The 17,949-nt window shown below is 45.9% G+C and overlaps 1 protein-coding gene across 3 annotated transcripts in view; it reads left to right on the forward strand.

Annotated features, from left to right (window-relative positions):
* Rgl1 (ral guanine nucleotide dissociation stimulator like 1) overlaps nucleotides 1–17,949 on the forward strand; it is a 255,495-nt gene that overhangs the window by 125,176 nt on the left and 112,370 nt on the right. Inside the window, exons 1-2 of one of the 3 annotated variants that reach the window (XM_048431068.3) lie at nucleotides 14,450–14,623; nucleotides 15,623–15,733. The exons of 1 other annotated variant lie outside the window; for it this stretch is intronic. In XM_048431068.3, coding sequence (XP_048287025.1) covers nucleotides 14,597–14,623; nucleotides 15,623–15,733 — 138 coding nt within the window. In that variant the 5' untranslated portion in view covers nucleotides 14,450–14,596. Of the gene's footprint in view, nucleotides 1–14,449; nucleotides 14,624–15,622; nucleotides 15,734–17,949 lie in introns of those variants that run through there. One more of the 3 variants, XM_048431067.3, reaches the window with a different exon arrangement.

Genomic DNA, 17,949 nt, shown 5'->3' on the forward strand with positions numbered 1-17,949 from the left:
AAACAGTTGAACTTACTGAAGTGACTTGCAAGGCATTTCCCTGGAGTACTGGTTTGACCCTTGCCACACTGCGGTCAGTCTCTGGTGTGCATGCTCGCTCTCATATAGTCTCATTTATTACATTTATTTCATGTATGTGTGTGTGATTTCTCATGCCACCATGAGCATGTGGAGTTCAGGTGTGTGTGTGTGTGTTTTCTCATGCTACCACGAGCATGTGGAGGTCAGGTGTGTGTGTGTGTGTGTGTGTGTGTGTGTGTGTGTGTGTGTGTGTGTGTGAGTTTTCTCATGCCACCATGGGCATGTAGAGGTCAGAGGACAGCTTGTAGTAGTTGGTTCTCTTCTACCATATGGGTTCTGGGAACAAACTCAGATCATAAGGCTTAGCAGCAAGTACCTTTCTGAGTCATCTACCTACCATCCCTATTCATTTATTTAATTGACATAAGGTCTCCTATATCCTAGGCTGACCTTGAACTCACTATGTAACTGAAAATTGTCTTGAGCTCCTGATCCTCCTGTCTCCGTTTCCCCAGCGCTGGGATCGCAGGCCAGTACCGCCAAACCTGACTTATGAGGGATTCAAGTAGGGTTCTGTGCATGCTAGGCAAGCATTCTACCCACCGAACTACGTCTTCAGCCCTGCTCAGGTCTATTGAACATGCATGAAACTCTTCTGCACAAAGTCTTGCAGTGATCTGCCCTGAAGGCTGTGGCTCCCTAACTGCACTCTGGCTCTTTCCACTTTGCTCCTGGAGCCCTTCTCATCCTTCAGATGTGTCAGATGACTTTCTGTTGTTCTCTTTGGTGTCCATGCCTTCATCTCTGCTGTTCCTAGGCCGATCTGAACTCTTCTCCACTTTTCATCTTCCAGCTTTTGCTTCCCATTGCTGTCATAGCTTTAGATGTGTCTGACTGCTTGGCTGCGAATGCGGTGCCTCTCCTGGAAGCTAGGGATCCCCGCTACCAAACAGCGTGAGGACAGTCACTTGGCTTGCCCTTCCTTTGGACTGTAAATTCTTCTTCTTCTTCTTCTTCTTCTTCTTCTTCTTCTTCTTCTTCTTCTTCTTCTTCTTCTTCTTCTTCTTCTTCTTCTTCTTCTTCTTCTTCTTCTTCTTCTTTTTAACCTCTTCTCATCCCTCTCATTTGACCTTCCCTTTTCTTTCTCTCTCTTCTTTTGACTTGTGTGTGTGTGTGTGTGTGTGTGTGTGTGTGTGTGGATGGTCTTGCCATGCTGCTCACACTGGTGCAGCATAGCTGAGACTACAGATCTGCAGGACTATGCCCAGCTTCAGACTATAAGACTGAGATCTTGAGAAACCATGCACACGCAATTCCTACCTAGGATGTTAGCTGCCTGCATGCCTCTGTGAGAGAGCAAATGGCGTGGTCACAGACAGCCATGTGCTTGCGCCAGGTTGGTGGCACTGGAAGAAGATAGAAAACCCTTGAGAGAGCCGTTGAGAACCTAGTTCTTGAGTGCTGGCAAGTACGTGACTGCACCTCCAATTACTGGAGGAAATGAAGCACTAATGTCCTCCCTAAGGTGCTGCAGCTCACAAATGATGGAAATAGTATATACTAGCAAAGGTGTTACTACGCAAATGACCTGAAAAGAAAAGCCGTCTTTTGAAGTTGCTGTATTTGGAGTCAAAAGACTTGGAGTTTTAACCATGGCCCGGCATTTATGTTGTATGTGGTATTGATGTTTCTGTTTCTTGTGACATAAAATGGAAAGTGAGAGACGGTCGAGAGGGCATGTGCAACACTCAGTATGACTCACAGAATGCCCTTGGGGCACAGTGGGCAATGATGTGACTGTGACAAGTGACCTTCTCCCCTCTATGTGATCTATGACGATCCCACGTTAGACCCCTAACTTTGGATCACACCTTTCTCTGCTTGGAATCCTCTCATCATCCATCCTGTGGAGCATCCCTAAACTCCTCTCCAACACCTGGCAACTCTGTTGAGCCTACACACCTGCTGCAGTTGCAGTATGCCTTAGCTGGATGTGTTCTCGTTCCTCTGAAGGCTCATGGGGGTTAACACGTCTCAAGTCTTTGTTCCAATAGCTGGTCTTTTTCTCCCACTTGTTAGTCAGGGATAGCCCTGACACCTGAGCATTTCCAAGCTGAGACTCAAAAGAGGCTTTTCCTTGAAGCCCGGGTTCTTGTCCCAGCTGTGTCCCTCCTGAGACTACGTTTGGAAACGGAACCCAGTGTAACACTAGCACTGTGCTTTGTAATTGGGAGTCAAGATGGTTCCATACAAGTCACAGTTGCCCTCATGGCTGCTTCCATTATACATGCCCATGTTTGTCTCCTCTACTAGACTTCATAGTCTGCCTAACAGATCTAGACCGAATTACAAGGACTGATTAGTGCACTCGTGAAAGCTGAGAAGTCACAGAATGTACCATCTATCAGTGAGAGATCCAGGAGGGAGGTAGTGCAATTCCGAGGGCAAGGGCCTGAGAATCAGGAAGAGCAGGGGTGTAAGTACAGGCTGAACTCAAGAGAAGATAGAGGTGATGTCTCAGGTCAAGGAGTGACACAGGAAAATTTTTTCTTCTGTTTTGCTCAGGTTTCCAACTGTCTAGGCGAAGCCCATCCACAGAGGAGAGGGCTGTTTTCCCCACTAGGTCCATGGTCTCAAATGCCAGTCTCTCAGACATGCTAAATGTTCTCACGGACAACCGTAGATACTCTCAGTCAAGCTCTCTCTCCTGTGTATCAGGGCAGTCATAACATCTCTCTTCCTTTAGATCCTGGACCAGTGTGCACAGCGCAGCAGCTATGTGCTCTGCTAAGGTGAAATGATTATTTCTAAACCTTATCCTTCACAGAGAATTCCGGATTGCAAAAAATAAAAGCAGACTTTCTGTTGCTAGGAGACATTCACCTGGTTAGTGTACTATAGCAAACGGTACCCCAAAGCCATGGCTCACTTACCTGGGGTCAACTGTGTTGGGGACATACTAATATTCTTCTTGATTCTTGGTTTTCTTTTCATTTTTGTTTTGCCTTTATTGTCTCAACTTTTGAAAGAGACAGAGAGAAGTTGCTTTTCCAAATGTTCGTGATGGCATGTTGTTATATATTCTGTTCTATTATTGGTTATTTCCTGATTATTAATTTCTTACTGTGGATAAGGGAGGATTATAAAGATATTGGTACTCAATTGTACCATGTCAGTCTTTTTGACATGTTTGTGAACTAAGACTAAAAAATGTGTGTGTGTGTGTGTGTGTGTGTGTGTGTGTGTGTGTGTGTGTGTGTTGGAGAGGTTGCACACACGTGTGGAGGCCAGCAGGCAACCTCAGTACCATCTTTAGGAATGTCACTTACCTCCTTTGATATAAGGTTTCTTACTGGCTTGGAGGACGACAATCAGGCTAACCTGGTTGGCTAGCAAGCCTTAGGAGTCCTCCTGTCTTCACTACCAGTGCTAGGGTTATTCTCCTATTTCTACATTCCCATTGCTAGGGTTATAAGCAGGAGCTCTACCACAACTGATGTTCTTACGTGTGTTCTATTAGATGAAACTCAGGTTCTAGTGCCCCGAAGATAAGCACTTTGCTGACTGCGATGCCCCCCTACTACTGTCCCCAGCGTTCTTCTGTAGCTCTGATCCTAACTCTCAAGCCTGGCTCCCTGTCTGCTTCCTGTCTGGATGGCTCCTTCCTTCTCTTCCCTTACTACTTCTGATCAATTACTTTTCCTGGAAAATTTGTTTTTGATGCTGTACATTTAGCCTGTGCTTGCCACTGGTACATCTCTCAGCTCCCGTCATGCAGTGACAAAACTGCTATTCTTCATTCCTATGTGAGGTAGACATTGTGGTTGTGTGGTTGAGTTCATTATGAGACATCTAGCAAAAGGTCCAGTGTACAGTGGATACTCAGTAAGATTTCTGGCATGCTAGTAATTAGGTAAAGACTTTTGTCTTAGTTAGGATTTTACTGCTGTGAAGAGACACCATGACCATGGCAGTTCTTATAAGGGATACAATTAATTGGGGTGGCTTGCTTACAGCTTCAGAGGTTCAGTCCATTACCATCATGGCAGGGAGCATGGCGGCATGCAGGCAGACATAGTACTGAAGGAATAGCTGAGAGTGCTACATATTGCAAGTAACAGGAAGTTGACTGATATTCACACTGAGGGAAGCTTGAGCAAAAGAGACCTCAAAGCCTGCCCCTACAGTGTCACACTTCTTCCAAGAAAGCCACACCTCCTAATAACGCCACTTCCTTTGGGGGCCATTTTCTTTCAAACCACCACAACTTTTAAAATCTGATTGCTCCTAAGTCATTCCTGGTGATGTGATCTGTTAAACAACTAAAGCCTCTACTTTACTCCCCCAGAGGCAGCAAACCCTGATTGGCATGGCAGCTGTTCTGAGAGATAACAGCCAGCAGGAGGCCTTTTCTAGATGCCGGGAGTGATTTCCTTGACTTCTCCTAGAAGGTCTAATTTTGTCCTAGAATTCTTGAACCCTCACCCAAAGTCAATTATTCTTTAAGGTGCTTTGGACAGATTCCAAACCTTCTGCGTCCTTTGGGGGCAGCTTGAGTCTGGTATGGATGTGTAGAGTCAAGCTGAAGAGTTTGCTGCTGTTTGTCAAACACTCACTGTACCCTGACCTTCCCTCCATGGGAAGACCAGAAACTTTGTCTGGATCAGGCATGTGTGCCAAGATTGCCAGCTGCTTCTCATGGTAAAGTCATGAGCTAAAGCCAGGGCAGTGAGATGTCTCAAGATCATGGCACATCAGCCCAGCAGGTATACAGCCTGGCAGTGTGGTGCCCCAAGACCCATGATACACCAGCCCAGCAGGTGGGCAGCCTGGCAAGATCTAGGTAACAAACTCCTCTGGGCAGAGTAGAATGCTATCTGCTTGACTAGAAGAGGAAGGTGTGTCACTTACTACCATTGCATCATTGTCATTGTTTTTTTTCTTTTTTATATTATTGGGGTTTGAACCCATAGCCTCCCACATACTAGGCGAGCACTCTATCACAGTGGGCCCAAACTCCCCCTCCTCCTCTTCCTCTTCCTCCTCCTCTTCCTCCTCTTCCTCCTCCTCTTCCTCCTCCTCCTCTTCCTCCTCCTCTTCCTCCTCCTCCTCCTCCTCCTCCTCCTCCTCCTCCTCCTCCTCCTCCTCCTCCTCCTCCTCCTCTTCTTCTTCTTCTTCTTCTTCTTCTTCTTCTTCTTCTTCTTCTTTTAACTTTCTTTAGTTTGAGACAGAGCCTAAGTTGCCCAAGCTGGCCTTACACTCGTCTGTAACCCATGGAAGCCTTGGATTTATGATCCTCCTGACTCAGTCTCCTACATATCTAGATTACAGTCTTGTACTCCCAGGCCTGACTGAATACCATCATCTTATTACAGTGTGTTCCCATTGGGTGGGAGAAATCATTAAATTTTATCTGTGCTTTGAGATGAAATCCAGGTTACTCTATAAAATACTCTCCTCCCCTAACATACACAGGCATGTAGATAGACAGATAGATAGACAAACAGATACACACACACACACACACACACACACACACACACACACACACAGCACCATCACCACTACTGCTGCTGCCACCACCACCACCACCACCACCCTGACTACCACCACCACCCTTGGAGAAAGGATTGAAAGGGAGAACCAGGTAGGTTGGTCTGTTGTAATTGTTAGAGATAGCAGCTTTCCCATCACCTAGAAGAAGCCAAATGAGCCAAGGTAATTCCCCCTCTCGCCCCCTACCCCAAGCAGGGCAGTTTCTATTCTATAGCCTGTACTGCCTTGCTTGTTTGTTTGTTTGGTTTTTGTTTTGTCAACTTGACACAAGATAGGGTCATCTCAAAAGAGGGAACCTTAACTGAGACAATGCCTGTAGACAGGTTGGTGGGATATTTTTTCTCGAGTGATGACTAATGTAGGAGGGGCTAGCGCACTGTGGGTAGTGCCTCCCCTGTGCAGGTTCTCCTGGGTTGTGTAAGAAATTCACCTGAGAAAGAGCTCAAGAGCAGGGCACTGAGCAGTCTTCCTCCATGGCCTCTTCTTCACTCCTACCCTGACGTCCCTTTCTGATGGACCGCAGACCGTAAGATGAAATAAACCCTTTCCTCTCCAAGCTGAGTTTGGTCATGATGTTTAGCAACAGAAAAGCAAATTACTATAAGATCTCACTCTATGCTTTAAAACAAGCAGGATCGGTAGGCCACTGTGAACTGATTCCAGCAGTTTAACAGGCAAATATCAAGGACCTAGCTAGCTAAAATTTTTCTTGGCAATGCATGTATGAAACATTTTTTCCTTTGTTTTAAGAAAGTAGGGGTTATCTAATGGAGCTTTATTCATCAACCCGTAAGAACAACACATCCACAGAAGAACATCCAACACCACACAGTCAACTGTCTAGTGTGGAAACCCACCTTTTCTTTGTGGAGCACATTTGTGGCAGCTCGGCTAACTTTGACTAAAGCTTCGTTCCCACCATGCAGGCTTTTCTTTTCTTTCCACCTTCTCAGACGCTGTTCTTGAAGCCAGGAACTTTCCATTCTTGGTTTCATCCAGAAGACAAATATTTCTGGGAAAACACTGTGTTTAAGCCATTCAGCAATTCTGCTGTTATGTAACTGACCACACTAAGACTTTCAATTAACTTTGGTTACATTTTATTGAAGAGTGTCATAGAATAACTACGATAATTTTTTCAAAAACATTTGTAGGCTTTTAAAATAGACAGACCTCTCTTAAAAACCCATGCTGCATCTCACAACAATGGCAGAGAGCAGTGCCTGTTTGAAATGTTGACAAGTCCATTGACTGTTGTCCAGCACTGACTTCAGCTGGAGAATTTCTAAGTGCAGTGAGCTTTCTTCCCATCATTGCTTCCCACAGCTCTGGCCCTCCTCTTTCTATCTCGTGCTCTTCGCTGGTACTTTTTGTTTTTCTCTTGTGGGGCACATATTGAGGCTGGTTGCATGCTGCTGGCACCCCTGCCCAGCGCCTGTGAACTCTTCCTGTACATGGGCTAGCTCACGCTTCCTGCACATGGGCTAGCTCACGCTTCCTGCACATGGGCTAGCTCACGCTTCCTGCACATGGGCTAGCTCACGCTTCCTGCACATGGGCTAGCTCACGCTTCCAGCCTTTGCCTCTCTTTCCAGTTACTCCTCAGTCACTGTCTCAAGTTTCTCTCTCCTCAGAACTGAGTCAGTATTTTTTCCCCAAACAGAATCCCTGTTTATTTTATCTTTATTTACATGTCCCTACATTCTCAGAGTTCTAGTCCTAAAACTTTTAATTTGTTTATTTATTTGCTTTGCTCGCTCATTTTCTTGTAGCGTGACGCCTGTCATCAAGTTGCAGCATTTGTTCTTCCCATGCGACTCTGATTCAAAGCCCCCCGCTTGTCCCTCTGAGTGTAGCTGCTCATTTAGAAGGGCATTCTTTCCACAGCCTTCTCTCGGCTCTATTTTCTCTCACAAGCTAATCTATAGACAAGTGTGAGAGTCATCTAGATTTTAGCATTTCAAATTATCTTTAAAGTCTTTATTATTTTTTTGTACGATATATTTTGACCATTTTTCCTCTCCCAACTCCCTCAACTTCCTTTCCACAATCCTGTACACCCAACTTCATATTCTCTCTCAAAAAAGAAAAACAAATAAAAAATGCCAAAGAAAAGAAAATCAAAACAGACAAGCAAACAAAAGAATGAAGAAAAAGAAAGAAAGAAAAAGAAAGTCAGAGAACCTATCAAATCATGAGTCCACTGGAGTCCACTTGTGTTGGCCAGCTTCTCCTGGTTGGGGGCAGCCGGTGAATGCCTGATTATGTGGTGACATTCTATTAGCAAAACCAACTTTCTCGCCCCCAGCATGTCTCAATTGCAAGTAGCCTCTGGGCTGGGGTGGACTACTTTGTCTGTGCCTGTTTTCTTGGACCACAGGGTCCAAATCTCATCTTTTTCTGTCTCCTTTGAGCGTGTCTTTCTCCCTTTTCTTCCAAAGCATGTTTCTCTTTGTTCAAAAGTCTAAGAGACAACAATCTTGTATAAAAAGCTGTAGCCAGACGGTGAGCGCACACACCTTTAATCCCAGTACTTAGGTGGCAGAGACAGGTGGAGCTCAATGAGTTCAAGGCCAGCCATGACTGTTACACAGAGAAAACCTTAAAAAAAAAAAAAGCTGCATTATATAATGCATTTTAAAGAGTAGTTTTATTTATTCTTTGACAATTTTATATATGCATGTATATGGTCCATCTTAATTATATTCACTCCAATTCTCCGTTCTCATATCCCTCCTGGAAGACTTAAAACTTAATATATTTTAAAACCATGCACATACATGTATATGTGCATTTAAGTGCAAGTGTCATAGAAGCCATGCATGCTGGGAGCTGAACTTGCAGCTGCCCACCCTATTGCTGTCAACTGAACTGGGGTCCTCTGCTAAAGGAGTATGTGCTGTTGACTTGAGTCCACCTCTCCAGCCCCTGCAAGGCTTTTCTAGAGTGAGCCTTGCCTGCCGGTTCCGTCCTCTCAGTGCCCCTCACTCGGCTTGCTCTAGTCTGCTAATCTTACTTGCTGATCTTTAATGCTGGGAAATCACCTTTCACCCAGTTCCTAGGTACTTTTCCTTTCCTTTTAAAGTATGATAAACACCTTTAAGATAGTGACAGTATCTAAGAGTTATTTGTCATTTAGCCCTATTTATTAGTCCCTTATTGACTTTATAACGCGACCCCCCCCATCTAGCTGTCAAATCATCTCTCTTGCTCGCTCATTATGTTTGGCATCTGCAGTGCTAATAACCATAGCAGATCTCTGTCTGCTCAGCACTGTAAGGGTCTAGCACAAAATGGGGAGAGAAAACCTGGCATCACCTCTGCCTTCATAGAGTTTACAGTCTAGTAAGAGTCTTAGGGCTGTCTGTGTGAGCATTAACTGACTAAGCTGTGAGGAAAGAGGGATGGGGCTGTGAGTGCACGTGATGAGTGTGTTTAAAGTCGAGCCAGAGGAGGCTAGGGTGTCCTACACAAGGGAGATGATGTCTCTAAGGTCTTCTGGCAGGAGGAGTCAGACATGTCCAAGATGTCAAAAACGAGCCAGCAGCTGAAGTGTGAGTGCACGGTGGGGTGAGGGGAAGGAAGGAGATGGGTGGGCAGAGGCCAGCCTCAGCCAGGCTGTATGGGGTATAGGAGGCAGTTAGGCTGTCGTCCTTGGCAACAGGAAGTCCATGGAGGGGTAAAGAGCAGAAAGAGATGGTAATGTGATTGGAAAAGATGCTTTGGCTACTGTGAGGAGGAGCAGAATGGATTGAAGTAGGCAGGAACACCGAGCCCTGCCTTTTTCTGGGTCTGTAGCAACTCAGTAAATGTTGTTCACTGGACTGAACACTGTGTGAGGCTTAGGTCTTTCTGTGATCTTTGTAGAGTGAAATTCTGTCTTCAAGCTATAGAATCTTGAGCTACTTAAAAGAGGGGCCAGATTTTTAACATCATTACTTTACTGTAGTTTTTGCAATTCTTTAATCTAACACATAACTCCTACTGCCATTAGCGTAGAGTAGTCACCAGGTGTTGGGTACTGTTCTAAAGGCCTGATGTGTATTATCTCAACTAATACTGTGAGCCAATGACAGGAGTGTTTGCATTTCCTATCTTCTTAATAGGACCAGGAGGCTTGGAATGAAGGTCTTGCCTAGGGTGAAGTGGCTGTGCTAGACCTCGACTCTAGGTGTCTCTGACTGAAGAGCCATTGTTCTTTGCCATACCAGTCTCCGTTTCTTGAGGCTCACTACTACTTCAATACCATGCTTTAGCTTTGGGGAAGAAAAGGCAACCTGGCTAATTGTCCAGTAACTCTGTCCAGAGTCACTCACTCAGCGTGACCTCTGCAGTGTGTTGTTACATGCCACACGGAACCTGGCAGCGTGCATCAGCTGATTGCTCTGTTTTGATCGTTTCATCTCTGTGGACACATATCTGACTGTGTCCTTTTTTCTTTCACAGAGATCTGTAATTAGATGAGGCATTGATGCATGTTAGCCACAGGTACAAATGGTATCCCATAACTTGGCTTCCTCTATAGGTAAGCAATTGGGAATAACCACCAACAAATGATGAAAATATTAGTTGACAAGCATTTGCTGTCATGGCCACAGGAGCCTTCTGCCTCGGGCCTGCCAGTTGCTGAATGGTATTTGCTTATATTTCCTCCTTCTTCATTTTCCATCCCTTAGGGCAGCCCTTTCTTTAGTTACAATAGGACTGACTAAAATTGGCTCATAATTTGTTTACATGAATGGAATAATCTACTAGCAGAACATTGAGAATTTTAGTTGATACCTAATAGTATCTCTGTGATGATTAACAAGGTCACTTTGAGTTGAGAAAATGACAGTGACTGTCTGTTGTTTAAAGGACATTCATCTTTGAGCCAGCGTGACCGGTGCCTTATCCTTTGCAAAACAAGGTTGAAAGTTCAAGCAAAAATCAGGCGACTGGGGCAACCTCAGGGTTTTTTTTTTTCTTTTTATTTCTTTATTTTATTTTAGGGTTGGCGATTGAACCTAAGACCTTGTACATACTGAACACACACTTTATCAATGAGTTACACCCCCAGCCCAACCCCAGTTTTCATACTGGAAACAACCATAACAGAGCACCCAGAAGATACTGGGAAACTGAGTGTGGGAAGCTTTTGCTAAGCAGCACAGCCTGCAAACCTGAAGACCAGGGAGAAAGAAGCATTCAAGGGGTTGTCCAGAGGATCGAGGACCTCGCATTTCAGCCATAGTTAACTCTAGCTGGAGGTAAAGTTGACAGGTATCTGATTTATTTGTTATATATTCCTTCAAAACTGTTGTTAGGGATCTACAGAGATTTGAAGGTATAGTTATTAATAAAATTAACGCAAATGACAATTACCAGTTTTATTTCAACTCTATTAGCAGTGAGTAGGAAAGGCTGCCCCATAGGTGGTCGTTGTGGGAGGATGGAGACAATTTCTGCTCAGCCACGGTACGGCAAGGTATGGAGGGACGAGAGACTACTTATTCCTTTTCTTCCCACAGTTATCGCTGTTACCCCTTCTCTCTTAGGGCTGCTTTCCTTTAAACTGTTGTTTGTTTGCCTTTTGAGACAGGGTTTCTTTGGTTGTCCTGGAACTAGCTCTGTAGACCAGGCTGGCCTCAAACTCACAGAGATCCACCTGCCTCTGCCTCCCAAGTGCTGGGATTAAAGGCGTGTGCCACCATCACCTGGCTCCTCTAAACTTTTGATTGGGCATAGGCCATTTTAGGCCAGCCTTGAATCTGGGGCAACAAAGCTGAGGTCTTGTTATTTCTGGCCATCTTGTGTTGGCATTGCCATTTTCAAGACAAACTTTTTAAGTGACTTCATTAAGGTATGAGTGACATGTAGCATGTGGTATATATTTAATATTTATAATTTGATGAGCTTGGAAATCAGGACAAAGTCATGAAACCATCACCACCATCAAGGCCAAGGACAGGTACATCTTCTTCAGTGTTTCTTCCTGCTCCATTATTATTGTTGCTATCACGTTAACGTAAGATCTACTCTCAGGCACCTTAGAATGCACAATATAGTAGCTATAGGCCCTATGCAAAAATTATCTCATATTACTGAAACTTTGTATTCTTTGGCCATTACCTTCCTAGCCTCCTGCTCCTATACCCACCAGGCATCACCATTTTATTCTGATCGTATGTGTTTGGATACTCAGATTTCGTATGGAAGAGAGATCTTACATTGTCTTTCTGAGCTTGACTTTTTTCCCTCAGCATAGCATCCTCCAGGTTCATCCATGTAGTCACAAATGACAGGACTTCCGTCTTTTTAAAAGCTGGACAATCCATTGCATCACATTTTCTTTTATCCCCTCATCCATTGGCTGACAGCTGGATTGTCTCTGTAGCTTGCCATGGTGAATAGTGCTGTAATAAACATGGAAGTGCAGGTGTATCTTAGAGATCTGGAGTTACATACTTTTATAAATACCCAGAATTGGCATCACTGAATCTTATGGTAGATGCATTTTTGACTTCTTGAGTAATGGCTGTACTGATTTTCAGAGTAGATACTGCTTCCATTCCTAACAGCATACGGGGGTCTCTTCTCTGCGTCCTCGTCAACATGGGCACTCGATGTGCCTACCTCCTTTTCTTCTTCCTTCCCCACCTCCCTTCCATCTTCCCTTTAAAAATTCATTTCTACTTAGTGTATGTTGTAGTCAGAGTTCCTGTTGCTGTAGAGATGCGATGGCCACAGAAATTCTTCTGAAGGAAAACGTTTAATTGGGTAGCTTACAGTTCAGTCCATTATTGTAACATGAAAGGGTCGGGCCTGTTTGTTTGTGTTTCTGTCCTGCCTGGCCCCCCAGCTGTTTAGTCCCAGAGAAAAATCACACAAGAGATCTCTATAAGTTATAATGCTGATTGGCCCTTTAGGACAGGCTTCTTATTAGCTAATGCTCTCATCTTGATTAACCCGTTTTTCTAATCTATTTTAGCCATGTGGCTCAGTACCTTTTTCAGTGGGGCAGCTCACATCTTGCTGCTTCGGTGATCTGGGCAGGAGTGCGGGAATCAGCTTCCTCCTCCCTAGAATTCCTCCTGCTCTCCTTGCATCACATTATCTAAGCTGATTGCACTGCAAGCCCGGGTTTGAGCTGGATCCTCTTCTTCCTCCCTTTACACAGCAGGTGCCCAGTCAAGATGCTGCCATAGGATGACAGGGAGAGAAGAGCGCCTGGGAGAGGCTTCTGAGGTCCAAGCCTCCTTCTCCAGGAGTTTCTGGAGAAGAAACTGGTTATCTATGAAGGAGTTTTCCAGTACACTTCATATTTACAGTCTGGATTGGGTTAGAGCACTGATAAAATCAATCTCAAGGGTTGCTTTCTGTCCTTGGTTGTCTCTTGCTGTCTTCAGGATCACCAAATAGGTCCTCCAGGTGTGACCCAGGGCCCTGAGGAAGGCCTAAGAAGTCTGAGTAGGCCTCCACATGTTTTCTCCCTGTCTCCTGGGACACTCTGTCCTAAGCACTGAGCACAGTGGAAGGAATGTGTGTATGTGTGTATATGTTTGTGTACGTATTTGATATTTAAATTTCAGAAACAGCCACTTTGGTTGAAAAAGGACATTCTTCTCCCTACACAGTATTGGACCCCTGAAGCTTGGGGCTGTCTGAGGAGCTTCTGACGGAGCGACTTGAAAACACTCCGGAGTGCGCAGAGAGCCCTTGCTGTCTGTCATTTCTGCTCCTCTGGGGACATCGCTCGTTTCATCTCCCGACGTTTCAGCTCATGCTGTATTTGTTACTAATCAAAGCTTCGTGCTATGCCTTAGCACAGCAGTGAGGAGAAAGTCTTTTTCAAACTGATCAGGGGTGGCGCCTGTGAAACAAATGAGTCCTAAGGTTTTTGTGATTGGTATGGAGTTCTGGAAGGGGCAGTTTTGGCTGCATTGTAACCAGTTATCTCTTGCTGTTGATATATTGAAACTAGATCTTTTAAAATGTAATGTATTGTGACACATAGATCTTTGTGTTAAGATAACATTCTCACCAGCAGCATCCTCTGAAGGGCCTTCCTGCAGCCGTTAATCTCACTGGGTCCTCACAGTGCAGACAGCTCATGGCCACTCACAGGGACTCCAGAGACCCCCAGAACCACCTATGGCCCATGCCACATTCTGTTAGATCCAGCAAGACCCTCCCCAACTTTGTCTGCTCTCACCCACAGTAGCCAGGAAGGCCTTAATTAAGCCTTATCAGGATGGGTGGTGGAGCTGATGCCTGACTGTAATCTTAGAATTCAGGGTACAGAAGCAGGAGGATTGCCACAGAAGTTCCAAAAGTTCAAGGCTAGCCAGGGCCACCTTTTGTCAAAAAGAAGAAAATGAACAAGAATGGACTGTAGGAACAGTCCAGATAGTTGCAGGTGCTTGGTAGGATAGAGCCCCCTGGTACGGTTTTTAGATACCCAGGTATCTTCTGACTTTATCCTAATAAGAAGCTTCCCTGAAGCCAAAGGTACTCTGATTTAATTACTCCAAATTCAAAATACCAAGCAGATCACACAAGTGTCCTTCATCCTGAATTTCCCCAGTTTCCTTCAGCGAAGCAGGCGGCGGAGGCCGCTCACACATGCGGTGTGGCACACATGGTTCTATTTTGGCACCTGGTGGCCACCAGGAATCCCCCTCTCCCCCTCGATGAACCGGTCTACTTGAAAGCATCGTTTCCCGACCACTCCAGAGCTGGAGAAACGATTGCTCACTGCCTTGATCCGCGGGGCTTCCGAAAGGGAGAGTGCGCTCGCAAGCACAAACAGGAAAGCCTGACATCACGGAGTGGCGGGGAGGAGTCTGCGGCCGCGGGCTCCCGGGCTGCTCGCTCGCTCGCTGGCCGCTCTCCTTTGTGGCCGAGTCGCGCGCGGCGGCGGCGGGGCAGCAGGACGCGTGGGAAGCGTGGGGACCCGGAGCCGGACCAGAGAGACGCCGGGGCTGCCTCGGAACAGGGCGCATCATGCAGTGTTCGCGTACCGGAGAGAAAACTGAGAATGAAATTGCTTTGGCAAGCTAAAATGGTAACGCGAGTTCCCTGCCTTTCCCAGACTCTTCTTTGCTGGGGAAATCTTCCCACCTCCCGCTTTCTCGGGCCGGGTGGTTAGAGTCTTGTCGAAGTGATCGGAGCCGCCCGGACCCGCGCTCCAAGGGAGCTTTCTCACTCTGCTTTGTGTCCCTCCCTCTCTGCGCCTCTTCTCCCTAGAAACGCTGCCTGTGTACTCAGGCATCGCCCGCGGGGTGTCTGGGACAGATGCGTGTTCGGAGAGCAGAGCGTGGAAAGGAAAAGTCAGTCTGGGGGAGCGGTGCAGCGCTCTGCCTCCCTGCAGCAGCCCTTGAAGGCAGATTCGAAGTTTAGCAGGGGACATAGCTATCCACGGGGTCGCTGTGTGAATTTCAGTGGAAGCTGCTTGAGGATGTGTTGCCTTCTCTGCACTTGCCCGAGTTGTTTTTACGGAAATAAAAACTTTCCACATTCCCCCTAACTTTTTTGGGTTCCAAAACAGTAAGAGGAGAAAAAGACATACGACTTCACTTCCCAAAGAGAGCTCTTGGCATTAAAGCACATGTTTGCGGGAGTTTAAAAAATCGACATTGCTGAAATGTTTGAACACTTAGACTCTGAGGGATAAACTTTTGTTTTTGCCAATGAGTTATTTTTCATTTCACTTAAAGGGACAGAGTTGATCAGAATTAAACCACAGTTTCCTTATGAAGAAAAAAAATACTTGAAAAAAAAAGGATTTAAGATATGTGGCTAGTCTAGGAAAAATAACTGAACTGGAGAAGTCAGAGGATCCTGATACCACAGGAAAGGGCTGTGGGCCAAGACAATCTCAGCCTTGCCTATTGCAATGTATCTTGTGTTGCTCTGATTGGAATATGTATTCCCAACAGCCTGTCTTGGGCTTTGAGTGCTGCTGGAAGCAGGGAAGCAGCTCGGAGTGTGGTTAGCAAGGGGAAGAAAACAACAGCACCCGCAACGACCCTCTTTCTTTTTCTCTTTATCCCGTGCCTGGCAGAGCTCGATTCAGGACTGGGGTGAAGAAGTTGAGGAAGGAGCTGTTTACCATGTCACCCTCAAAAGAGTCCAGATTCAACAGGCGGCCAATAAAGGAGCGAGATGGCTAGGGGTGAGTAGAGCTTCCTAGATCCTGAACTTTGGAACGTCAGCGTCTGCTCTTCTGTGAATATCATTATTATTTAGCCAAGGCAGTCTCTCTCCCACCCCCTTTGGCCTTTAAAAGGAAACTGCTGATGGCCAAGTGTTTGCACTAGCTGTACAGGTCTGCTTTAGTACTTGGTGTTTTCCAAAGCATCTTCCCCAAGTTTGTCAATAATTCAGAACCTTCCGGAAACATCTTGAGGTACTTGGCAAACAGACTGGGGGTGGCGTGGCAGAAGATGACAGACACACAGAGAACCGGCCGGAAAGCACAGCTTGGTTCTGCAAGTGCCTTGGCCGCTGTGCCCAGAAGGCCCCCTCTTCTTCCCTTATCCCAGAAACTAAGAGCACACAAGCAACAGGCCGTTAGCCTGCTTCTTCTGAGGGGGGCAGGTTTCCCATTGTGACCTTCTTTCAAGTGTGGGAGGAGGCTAATGCATACTTAGTATTGGGACTTTGCTGTAGAGTATGGGGCATGGAGTGGAGACACTTGGTAAAAGTTGCTTCCCGTAAACTATTGGGGAGGGTCATGTGAGTTCTTAGTTTGCCCAGCGAATCTTTCAACACATCCCAGATGAAGGGTGTGTGTGAGACAGAAAGCCTGGCAGCAGGAGCCCTCCTTGGGAGGACAGGAACATGTGGGAGAATGAAGGAATTCTTCAGCTGGGGAAGAGACCAGTTATGGGTGACATGGGAACCTGGGGTGGGAACAAGTGAAGGCTGGAGGGTGTTCTCTTGGCTTCCATGGAGCCATGCTGGGGCTTTTGTGGGTGATGACCTGAAGTGAGGAGCAAATGCCTGCATCACAACTTACCGACTTTAGTTTCAGAACACTCAAGATCTGGAGCAGTGTCTCCAGGTAAGGTGTGGACTGTCCAGGGTGTCCTGGGAGGAGCAGAGGCGACATGACTTGTAAGTCTCAGCGTTGGAGGCAGGAGGCCAGGGGCCATAATCTTCTGCCATGGCTGCTGACACAGGAATTTTCTTTTCTCACGTTGGCCTTCCCTGCTCAGATTTCCCTGCTCCTATGCTTGGGTCAGGATACTTTGGACTAGGACAGTTAGTTTGTTAGTGACTCCGAAAATGTGGCCTACAAAGATAGGCACTTTCTCGGTGAAAAGTAGCTGTTTTTCCGTACCAGGCATGTGCCTTACTCAGAACGTGGTCCTAACACGAACGGTGTGGAGAGTGCTGGCAGGTCACTGTGTAGCTTCTCTTGGCTCTGTGTATATTATTTAAGTGTGATGTTGGCATGGTGTTGACCTGTATGGCTATTTCTAAATGATTGATAAGCTCTGAACCAGTCGTCTTCAAACAGCCTTTGTGTTTCTGGGTTGTTCTCTCTCTAATGATACGAATGTTGCATGGTGGGCAGTGTTAGTGTTTAGCCAGATATGGTAGCGATGAACGCAGTGGGAGCAATACAGGGGACCCCACCCCAAATAAACTGTCGCTCGTTTAGATGTTGACAGCCACTTAGTGATTACACCGGGCTCCACTTCTCTCCGTGGCCTTGATTTATAGAGTTCAGAATAGCTGGCTCTGAGTGAAACTGTAGATCTGAGATACTGAGAAGAAGGATCATGTAAATTTTTTACTGGTTCTTGGAGGAATTTTGCCTTCCTCCCATATGTACAAGTGACTCGGGGACACCACACCCCATCAAAAGTCAGAACTCTTCACCTTAAACGCCACTTGCTTTCTGGTCTTAGGTGCCCTGTGGAGAAGCTCTGTTTTTGGTCTCTGAAAACCCCAGACTTAATTTGACTCAACCAGTTGAGACACGGAAACTATGAAATCTTTCTCTTTTCTCCTAGCTGGTTTCCTCGTGTTTGTTTTCCTACATTCCAGTAACCTATTCAGCATTCTTTAAAGTGGACAATTTTAGAGTTAATGGGGTTGAGGTGAGGAAGACGCTTCATGCATACTGGGATCTGACAACAGCTTTTATGGGGGAGGTGCCATTATGAAGCCTCTTTCTTTTATATACAAGGAAAACAATGCCCACAGTGAGTCACCCTGTGAGCACAGGGTCATATAGTTAAGAAATAGTACAGGCTGGATTTGTACATGTTGGCTCTTTGCTGTCAAGAACTACCCAGACTCTAAAGGCTGTTTCCATAGCACTTGAGGATATCATTGGTGCCCAAGAACAAGGACACTTCTGGCATGCTTCCCCTAGAG

The sequence above is a fragment of the Myodes glareolus genome, chromosome 5, assembly GCF_982192425.1.
Source record: "Myodes glareolus chromosome 5, mMyoGla1.1, whole genome shotgun sequence".
In the NCBI taxonomy this organism is placed as follows: Eukaryota; Metazoa; Chordata; class Mammalia; order Rodentia; family Cricetidae; genus Myodes; species Myodes glareolus.